The 11,291-nt window shown below is 32.1% G+C and overlaps 1 protein-coding gene across 1 annotated transcript; it reads left to right on the forward strand.

The window, feature by feature from the left end:
• Window positions 1–520: 520 nt before the first annotated feature.
• LOC113400507 (uncharacterized) lies at window positions 521–2,369 on the forward strand. Its single transcript, XM_026640091.2, has 2 exons — window positions 521–732; window positions 882–2,369. The coding sequence occupies exons 1-2, from the start codon at window positions 646–648 to the stop codon at window positions 1,245–1,247; spliced, it is 453 nt and encodes a 150-aa protein (XP_026495876.2). The 5' UTR covers window positions 521–645; the 3' UTR covers window positions 1,248–2,369.
• Window positions 2,370–11,291: the final 8,922 nt, after the last annotated feature.

An 11,291-nucleotide genomic window follows, 5' to 3' on the forward strand; every position in this document is an offset into this window, starting at 1 on the left:
CACTGCTGCTAGCCAGCTGCTAGCCGTGATTCATAATAGTGCGATAGCCTTGTTTATTCTATACCGAGTTGCCTTCGGCAACCTGAAATGCCCGGCTCATGCAAATATATGCGAGCCACGATTGCGATGCAGGGAAGTAGAGACACATCATAAAACAACATTGGAATTAATCATTTAGCTAACGATAATTATAATCAAAGAAGAAATGAATCATCACACTACTCTAGGCATGTGGGAATGTCAATCACGAGACGATTAAAAAAATGATTAAGGAAATAACAAAAAGCTCATGAATCTAAAAGGCTTGCCTGCCTCTTGGTATGATTAAGAAGGAATTATAAACGCAATCTAGTCTGTAACTATTCTAAGTCGGCACATTAAAGCCTCTATTCGTAGAAGTCTTCGTAAAAACCAGTCTGTAGGCGCGCGCTACTGCTCGCGTGCTGAGCGCGCGCCTCCCGCTCCGGGACGCACGCGCGGGCGCACACGTAGCGGGGACCCGGTATATAAAGCCCGCCGCCCTTCCTGATTCAATCATTCCCTTCGTACGCTCCGTTTGTGCATGTCGCTTGCTATCACGCAACCTTGTAAATACGTAGTCGTAGTTCGTCGGATTAAGTTTATCATAGTCATAATTAATTAAAAATGTGTCTCGCTAAGGAAGATTCACCATCGCCGCAAAAGGAGGTTCAGTCACCTCGTTCCCCTTGGATGAAGCTCTTAAATCGTCAGGTATGAATCACATATCTTTTTTTTTTTTATTCATCTTTTCTAGTTATTTTGTATATGTACTCGTATTGTTGAAGTGTATTTTGAATTTTCTTCATTTCACCTAAGTATAATGTATAATAAGTGGTTAATATTTGTTTCATTTATTACAGAGCTCAAAACCAAGACTTCCACGAAAAGTGACAAGCTCCACGCGAGTGAATCTTAACAAGTGCTGGTCGAAACTTGGAGAGTTGATCTCTAATTCTTCACCTCGCACTGACCTGCCATCGCATAAGACTGTCTATCCCGAAGAACCCGTTTTAGTGCCGTTCTCCGAATACTTCTATCCCGTGGACCCGGTCAAACCGGTTCCGGTCGAAGACAACGAAAACGCCGAAAATCAGAATATCCTCAACTCTAGCCGGTTCGAACTAATCTCAGAAGAAGAGATCAGTGACAACATGGCCAATGAAGTCCGGGAAATCTGCTACTCGGCGACCAAAACGAGCTGCTTTGTATGTAAGCTTTGCTACTAACTCGTGCATCTACAAAATCACTTACGTCTTCCAGTAATTTTTCAAGCAGTTTTTATTTTGGTATTAATGCAGTGAAAACAAAATCGTGTCTTCCAATATTAGATTTAGTGAGTGCTTTGACAGCACATCCATGTCTTCCATTAGTCTTAGTGACGCGTAATTCTTGTACATCTTCACTCAAGTTGATATTGTGATTTCAGTTTATGTGATTCTAGATATAAGCCTTAGATATATTCGAGTTGATATTTAACAGAAAAAGATGTACTAGAATTTCACGTAAATTAGTGTTTGATATTGTGACCATATAAATTGTCCGTCATGTTTTGGTAGACAGCTTTAATGTCAACTGCACTGTAATTATCAATGCACCGATTTCCACCTAACTTCTTAACTTTGCTCCTTGAAGTTCATACTTTCAATTATGATATATCTATCGAATGTCTTCCATTAGTTTGTAAGGATTTCGCCTGTGATATGAAAAGTACATGAATTGAAGCTTTAATTAGAATAGGAAAAATATATATTATATAAAATTATTAGAGAGTTCGGAACACTAAGTTCAATCGAAATAAATTGTATTTAAACTGGATTCGACATCTTCCATTGTAACTTGGATTCATGTTTTAATACCAAATATTGCATCAAATGTATTCCCTCGATTGACCTTAATGTTATCACCTATTGTAGAAGATAAAATATATGAATCACAAGAGCTTTAATAGAATTAAGTTAGTTAAGAAGAAACATTATAATTTTCTATACTTATCTTTCTTTTCGCTTGTTTATTGTCTTCGATGTTTTCAAACGTGTATTCGTGCAAAAGTGGGCCGAACGTGCCAATCTTAATCTAAGATCTTCCGTAGTAGTAACTATTACTTTAAGGCTTAGTAAGTTAACTGTAAGTTTAGGCTTTAATTTTTATTTTGTCTTATTCTTTAGAAAATTTTGTCGATTTTTCCCTCGTATCAATTACTAAGTTAAGTTTATCTTTTTATTATTCTTGCTTCTATTCTTGTAGTTTAGTTTAAGATTAGAATATAAACCATTTTGTAGACTGATTGTTAAGTAACTTCAAGACTTTCGTTTGATCTCTGAATCTTAATAAAGATACCTATTATTATAATAAAACATATTTTTATTCCAATGTCTATATCCCATGCTATCGTAAGTACATATACTGATGTAAATACATTATTATATATTCTCTTCTCTAAAAAAGCTTATAAAATATTATGATAATCAACAACAAAAGTATAGTAAAATATTTCATAATGACTTACAGAAAAATGCAATTCATTGACCAAGGACTTAAGAATTTTTAATAAGAATCAAAACCTAGTAAGGTATTTTCAATTGTATGGAAGGCAATAAAAAATGAAGCCATGTTTGTTAAAATTGACAAACATCACAACTCAGATTGATATGATTACAGGCACGAAAAAATGCGTACTATTATTCCATGATGGGCAATGCATCGACATTACTCTAAGTTGGACACAGTTCATATGTATATATGTGTCTATATGTATATATATCTCATATCAGCTTATATCATTATTAATGTTTAGTGGTAAAAGCCCTAAAGGAGATCTTGACATTTGCAATCTTTACGTAACGTGACCATATCATAACAATAACAAAACACGAATTAATTGGTAATTCAAAACGGTCTTTATAAAATGTTCAACAAAACTATACTAAAAAAAATTAAAGCTGTAGAGTCACTAGTCTGAGTTACAAAAACTTTTTTATTATTTATCCAATTTATTGTTGATTTGGTTAAATATTATTTAATATTTTACTATAACCTACGGTTGCGAAGTAGTTGTGATTAACAAATTCAAGGTAGGTATATAATGCTTATCCGCGAAAGAATTTTTATAAAAATGTTAGATAGGCGGGCAGCTCGACAGCTAGTTCACCTAACTATAAGTGGTCACCACTGCCCATAGACGTTGACAGCGTAAGAATATTAACTATTTCTTACATCGCCAATGCGACTTTTACTCTGGAATTAAGATGTTATGTCCCTTATGCCTATCATTACACTTGCTTACTTACCCTTCAAACCAGAATACCAAGTATTGCTGCTTGGCGGCATCATAAAATATGTGATGAGTTATGAGTAAAAATTAATTTTTAAGATTTTCTATTGCAAAAAAAAAAATTAGAATATTTTTACTTATTACTCTTATCAAATCTTGCTGTGAGAACATTTATAATAATTTGCTTATCTCGTATTATACATAAACAATTATAGTACGTATTATATATTCTCACTTTGTATTTATATGATGTTATTTTTCTCATTTTATGTCTCGTCTTTACAATTGCGCTCATTATGCATACATTGTTGCCGTTGCTTGAATAATGTTGATATAAATCAGTCGTATCCAAGATATATTTACACAGACTACACAAGAATAAACAGAAGACATTACGTTACATATGTATAATAATAAGCGTGAGTAAAAACATAGTCTGGAAGTTGCCAGTTTTAAACTCACATCCATCCTGCGGATAGACTAAATACGGTCGTGTCAGATTCGCCATTCTTATCACAGATATAATTGTACAATATCATATACGATACACAGTTCACTAGTTTCTAAAAAGACCATCACGACCGAAATCGACGAGGGAGATAATATCATCGTTATGTTTTATTATATAATAAGCATTATGTTTTAAAATATTTATATTAAATGCTTAGTACGTACGTACATCATATTCGTATACGTCATATTTTATACCTACTCATACTTTTTTGCTTAACTAAACTACGTTTTCAAATAAAATTTATCTTTCTCTATACATTTTTAACACATATTCATAAATGTATACCGATCATTATTAAGATAATCAATTTTAGGGCTAATCTTACAATGTAATTTTTAAACATAAATTTAAAATTCGAAATAATCTACTTAAACATTGTAAAATAACTTGTTTTTTTTTATTGTTTTATCTATAATCACCGCAAGAAAGATTTTGTTATAGAATTAGTCTGATAAAACTTAGAACCCAAACGTGTAAATGTTTCAACGCGTCAATCACAGAAACACTCCGATATGTTTAACTTAAGCCCATTTTTAAGCTTGGCGCTACTTAAACTTGAACTTAACACAACGACCCGAAGGAGCCGTAAACATTAATATTAAGTAGTTGGTTATGAACTAATTATGTGAAAAATGTACTGTTATAATTCAAATTGAAAACGGTTGTAGCCCTCGGGCTCGACTTGTATGATAAGATAAATTGTTTTCCTGTAAATTAAAAGTAAACCAATTTGTATAAAATACATAATATAATGTGTTTTTATAGTTACAACAATATGTCAATATTTCTTGTACGCCAACACAATTAACATAATATGTATGTAAATAATAAAAATGTATAAATAAAGAATATAAAAATAAGCCGAGATGGCCCAGCTGTTAGAACGCGTGCATCTTAACCGATGATTTGGGGTTCAAACCCAGGCAAGCACCACTGAATTTTCATTTGCTTAATTTATGTTTATAATTCAACTCGTTCTCGGCAGTGAAGGAAAACATCGTGAGGAAACCTGCATGTGCCTAATTTAAACCAAATTCTGCCACATGTGTATTCCAACAACCCGCATTGGAACAACGTGGTGGATTATGCTCCAAACCTTCTCCTCAAAGGGAGAGAAGGCCTTAGCCCTGCAGTGGGAAATTTACAGGCTGTTAATGGAAAAATGTAAATAAAAAATATGTAAAACAGTATAAAAAATATATTCAATGAATTTAGGAGGAATATTTAAATGTAGTCTCAATAAATATTATTAATAATGATTAAATATTTCGGAAAAATATAATAAGTAGATTGAGAAAATATTGTAGGAAAATGCTTGATAAATAAACATTTAATGTTTATTTAAACTTGGTGATTGGGCTTTGTGCAAGGTCGTCGGGTTAAGTACCACACACTCAACAGATATTCTACCAACAACCAGCAATACTTAGTATTCTGTTCCGGTTTAAAGGGTTAGTGAATCAGTGTAACCACAGGCACCCAAGGTAGTTGGCGCATTGATTATAAGAGGATTGATCAATACTTTTTAAAGTCCAGTCCACGTCTATCAAATATAAACATGACATAAAAAAAACAAAAGAAAATCTGATAGAGACATTATGAAAGGATGTGACATTAAAGCTAATTCACTTTTAATTATTCAAAATGAACTAACGGTCAGAATATCAATTTATTTCCGTTGAATTCTTTCCTGCTTATCGACCACTTAACAAATGGCGTCAACAAAACAATGAACGTTTTTTTAACTGACAGTAATACCAAAAAGTATTTACTTACATAAAACTGAAAAAAGGTTTTATATCGATCTCAAAATAATTGGTCCAAGCAAACGTACACATATACCTAATGCCATACATTCAGAACTATTTGTAAGAAACATATATTCAGTTTGGCCATAATACATAGTATAATATAAAGAAATAATAGATATCGGCATTACGTGTCAAGAAATATTATAAGATACGTGACATTCTATAAAAGTTCTGGATGTCCATTTAAAGGGTATAATGCAACGCGGGCAAACGTTTAAGAATGATAAATCGGTTATATTTCTAAACGCGATTCGTTCCAATCCTGCGATATCGGACGGGACAAAAGTGTACGACACCTTAGCTCATGTCAATGTCGGTCACAAAGGTAGTTTTAAACATAGCCAAGTCCCGAAGGATGCGGTAATAGGGTACCGTGAAATCGGGACGCTGTGTCGAATCGCAGAAAAATTTCGGTTTTTCGGTTATTTCTTAGGGATTTGTACGGGCTTTCTTCGCCGATTCGTAACGCTAAACGGGTGTCAGTATTACAAACACATGCTCTTTGATTTAGCCTAGTACTGTATTCAGAAATCCGCAACGGCTTTTCGATTTCGCGACAGATTTCACGGCTTGCGACGCGTTACATTGATGTTGACTTACCTTCCGTCACAGCTGCTAGATGCCTATTTTATGGATTTGACCATAAGAAATGTATATGACATCTAAGCAATGACAATAAATGACTTTTGCGAGATAATTTATAGATGTCTGATGTTGGAAATGACTTCGTATATACCTCAAGATATAAATACGTACGTACATACACGTGGCTTTGAGCCATTACGGTATTCTAAATCAGATATAAAAAAATAAAAATAAAAGCATGAATTAAAGGTTCAGTTGGTTTTAGCGTTTGCCGTTAGCCTGCTTGGGCAGGTATCACGCACTCATCACATTCTCAGAGTGAGCCAGTATAACTAAAAAAGGGTCATAACATCTTTGTTTCCATGATTGAAACGATTGAAACGGTTATGATTTCTTACGGTACCAATGAGCAGTGGTTAGCACTTGGCCCATTAACCCGCCCTCATATTAAAGATATAAAAGATCTTTGCTCTAAAACGTCATGAGGACTTGACGATTTTTCTTTACCATTAAGCACCTCAGCCTGTGCTGAGGTCCGTTTACCTCCTTGAAATTTATTTGGCAATGGCCGGATATGAACAAGTAATTCACGGTTATGATTTTTCTTCTAAGAAATCATCCTTGCTTTTCAAGAATTAATCTCGAGACCTCTCCCTAAGATCTACACGTCTTTTAAGTTTTTTGTGTTTATATAAATAAAAAACAATGTTCAAGAATGAACTCAAAAAAAAAAATGTCTCGAAATAATTAAAATTCAATCTTTTATAATATTATACTGTGTGAATACTTTATTTACATATGAAGGTTATTTACTTACTATATGTAATATTGGAAGTAGAAAAATGTTTTATTGTTACATGTTGTACCAATTTAATGACATAGTGGAAAAAATAATATTTAAGTTGAAATTTAAAGAATAATCATTGCCACCGATTTATATTGTGTGTGTAGTATATCTACATTGACAATATATTATATCACTTCAATAGTGAACTTTATAACATACCATGTTCATTAATGTATGGTTAAATTTAATATAACATTTAATTAAATATATTTTCATATATCATGTACTGATCTCATAATAGATAAATAAAAGTCTTTTTGAGTCAATGAATCGAATTAAATGCAATGTACAAAGAATCAGTAAGAAATTAATTAATTAAATTTAACTGTTCCGTGTAGTTCTTTTTGACTTGAATTTGAAAAATATGGTTGAATTAAAAACATTTGCAGAAAAAAATTGAATAAATATGGTAGTGGGTTATACATGCAGATTAGCGGTTACGTAAAAACATACAATCACAGCTTTGTGTAACACTATAGTGATTATACAAATACTCAGTGCCGGAGCTTAAGGTTTCCGCAGCAACGGTTTGCATTATAGCGCACCGCATCTTTCAAGCCCATACAGCTGTGAAAACCAATAGAACTCGCCACTTGCCTTGTTAAAATTCACAACTCGGAACGTTTTGTGCAAAACAGCATCGCGTAAAACAAATAAGTCTCGCGTGAAATTCGTATCCTTACTCAAACCTCCACCAAAAACTGATAAATAAAAAAATATTGTATCCACTATTTTCAACCGTATATTAATGATAGTAAAGGCTATTTTTTTTCAGAGTTGTGATTTTAGATTGGTATTTGTACCAAGAGTTCACGCATCAATATTTCGTCAACAAGAGCTGATCAACAAAGTGCCGCTTTTAACAGTTATTGCGGTATTTTCGGTAAAAAGACCTTTTAAGGGTGCGAATGAGGCATTCATCCTGTTTGGTTTCGAGAAGAACATGTTAATTTTGACCCAAAGATATCCAGACGGGCGTGAATTTATACACTATGTCGACATAAATTAAAAAAAATACTCAATTTATTAAATGTCTACATTTACCGACTGTACGTTACTGCTATTTATAATGTTAATAAAATATTTATCCAGTGCTATTTGCATTTTATCATTCGTCGTTTTACTATAATTATGCACTTATTAAATATAATGTTCTCATGACAATCTGTATAAATAATTATATATTCATAGTTTTTATAAAAAAGTATAAAAAATGTGATCTGTAAACAAGATGTTGTTAAACAACATTAAGTATGTACTAAGCTTTAACTGAACACATAATTTATAAATTTTATCCTTATACGGACAATTCAACGAAATCTTAATACATCTATGTGCATGGTCCATTTTACATGATCCAAATATTACATTCATTATAACAATATCTCAATATCGATCTAGCTACTAGCGATCAGGCTATCGATCCTGGGTTCAAATCCCAGGTGGAATTTAATACAGGCTCAAGATCAAAATAAAAATATTCTTTATTAAATTAGGCTATTACAATCACTTTTGAATCGTAAATGTTTTCTATATTACAAGGTTAAAATTAAATATAACACCGATAGATTTAACCGAGAAGATATAAGTGCCATATAAGTGATGTATAAGTTTAAGTAAAAAATATAAGAATATGTAAGTTATATATAATACAATTATTATTTATCCTATATGTTAATTAACAATTAATACTTACGAAATGAATTTTATCATATTCATAGTCTCATGGGATTTTCCGTGTAGATTTTTCAGTAAGATTGCAACTGCTGACCACTTGACTCCGCTCATAGTATCTCGACTGAATCCAATAACTCTTTATTGACCCGACCCGAACTCAAGACATTGGGATTTGCGATAAGCTAGCTACCTCGTACCTTGTACTATGAAACAGAAAAATTCCTTAGTATTCAATAATGTATGAGCAAAAAATCATGCAAGTGTTTCAATTATTACGTATTAACACTTGATACTTAAAAATATTTTACGGCATGATTATTTCGACTCAAGTAACTGTGGCTTTTAACAGCATTGAAGTATCCGTTTCCACTTCATTGTGAAACTGATAAAAGTGGAGGAAGTTACTAACACAAGTTTACAACTTACTAAGTGACCAAAAGAAAATGTAAAAAATTAGGAATTATACAAGAATAGAGTCGATATTCCGACTCTACAATTTATATTTTTCTTAATTACGTAATACATTGTCATAAAAATTGAATTATTGACGTTTTTTCTTTCTTACATGCAAAGACGACGCTATGTTTGCAAAAAGTATTTGTTAATCACATTTAAGACCATTACATTTGAAATATAAAAATATCAAAAAGTATTTAACGGTCACTATACTTTTTTATAACAGCAGATATTTTATTATATATGTATACATGAATTCGAGTATATACATTCAAAACATGGACAAAATACCGTCAGAATTAGAGTGTGATTTTTTTATCACCCTAAAATATAAATATTATCACTTGCAATACAAATGTTAAGGTTAAATAAAACTTATGTAACACTTCGGTCATTCGAGCAGAAACGAGGCATGGAAATGACATTTTGCAAGTCGCACTTCGTGAGGACACGGTAATGAAAGGCCAGGAAATCGTTACTTAAAACACATAATTAGTTACTTAAGTAACACTCTTGTACTTCCGATTGTTCGTAGGGTGTGTATTAGATATAAAATTAAAGGATAAATAAATTATCGTAGACGTTTTATGTATAGGTAAATCTTGAAGTATAATAACAATTCTATATAGTATCCCATTTACGCACTCACACAAATAAGTAAAGATTTCGAATATCCAATAAATAATATTCCAATTTGAGGCAAGGTCGCCGAAAAGCACGTTGATAAAGTCTTTAATATTTGAACAAAAACATACAACTAATTTAAAATAGATGAATTTAGTGTACACATTTATGTTATTAAAATTAAATTAAATACATATTTTATTTTATTCTTTTAAAATTTTACCTCCAAACTCTCAAAAGTATGGTAACATTATAATGGCATTTTATCTTGAACTTAACGCAATCGGAAATAGCGACAACACTGCCATTAGTGGCAAATCAGAAACACGTGACGCTAAAATGTTAAAATAAAAAAATCACATCCCAGTTTGTTTTTATAAAACATGGCTACAAGTGGAAAGAATACAATCTGCACGTGTAGCGGCAATTTTGTGCGGTTTTAAATTACAGCACATTCCTTTTTTAAACGGAAACTGCAAATTTTTGGGTGCTGACAAAAAGAACGGTAGAAAATTTTGACAGTTAACTTCTGTGCTAAGTAATATGAGTGCTATGAATAATTTTTACTACCTAGGTATATAAAGAAATATATTTGATAAAGAAAAGGTTGCCTCGACTAGTAATAGGAGGACTGATCATTTTTCGTTCAGAACTAGTGGTGCACTACGAGGCATTCCATAGTTAGTATGTGCTCATGATTTTTGCACGACCTATTTTTGTTGACGTGTATTCAAGTTCTTAAAATAATTATTTTTTATATTAATCAACAGTGAATAAAACACATTAAAAAAATTTAGATAAAACTATTATATATAAATATTAAAACGTAAAAAGTAGAAATATCTGTAAAGAGTTCAAATCTGTACTGAATTAACAAGATGGCTGTCGTTTTTTTAACCTAAACCTTAAAAATTTACGTCAATTGAGATTGAGTTGAAACTTATCTATTTTTGCTTTAAAAAAAAAAGCAACGGTGCGGTCATTTTACAAAGATGAAAATGATAAAAAACCTTCAAAAATCAAGCCATTCAAAAACATATTTGGTTAAAATGTTCCTTATCTATCTTTACAAAACTCGAATCCTTATTTTTTCGATCCATTGTAATATAATACCGACTGACCGAGATTTAAAAAATTGAAAAAGTTGCCGAAAAAATTTAATTGTATTGCGAAATTCGGCCGAATAGCCTTGGGGCAGAATCGACACAGGAAATGACAGGGCGGCAAAAACTCAATAGAAGCCTACGAAACGTCTACGGTTTGATGGATCGACCTAACACAATCATTCGCTACGACGTCACTAAAACGATTTAAAGTGCCCCTTAGGATGAAGTGATATTATTCAATTACATGCTCGTGCAAACTGGACTTTATGGACACGATACATATTTAATGGAGATTAAGCTCTAACGCGATGATATTTTGATTCATAATTGGTAAGCCGACATTTCGGTTTTATACCATTCTGTTATTGGCACGTTATCG

This window comes from Vanessa tameamea, chromosome 17, assembly GCF_037043105.1.
Source record: "Vanessa tameamea isolate UH-Manoa-2023 chromosome 17, ilVanTame1 primary haplotype, whole genome shotgun sequence".
NCBI classification, from domain to species: Eukaryota; Metazoa; Arthropoda; class Insecta; order Lepidoptera; family Nymphalidae; genus Vanessa; species Vanessa tameamea.

What these genes read in the sequence shown, in the direction of transcription:
- LOC113400507 (XM_026640091.2), top strand. Translation starts at nt 646, where the DNA reads ATGTGTCTCGCTAAGGAAGATTCACCATCGCCGCAAAAGGAGGTTCAG. An exon ending in TGAAGCTCTTAAATCGTCAG is followed by an intron (nt 733 to 881) that starts GTATGAATCACA and finishes CATTTATTACAG; the next exon opens with AGCTCAAAACCAAGACTTCC.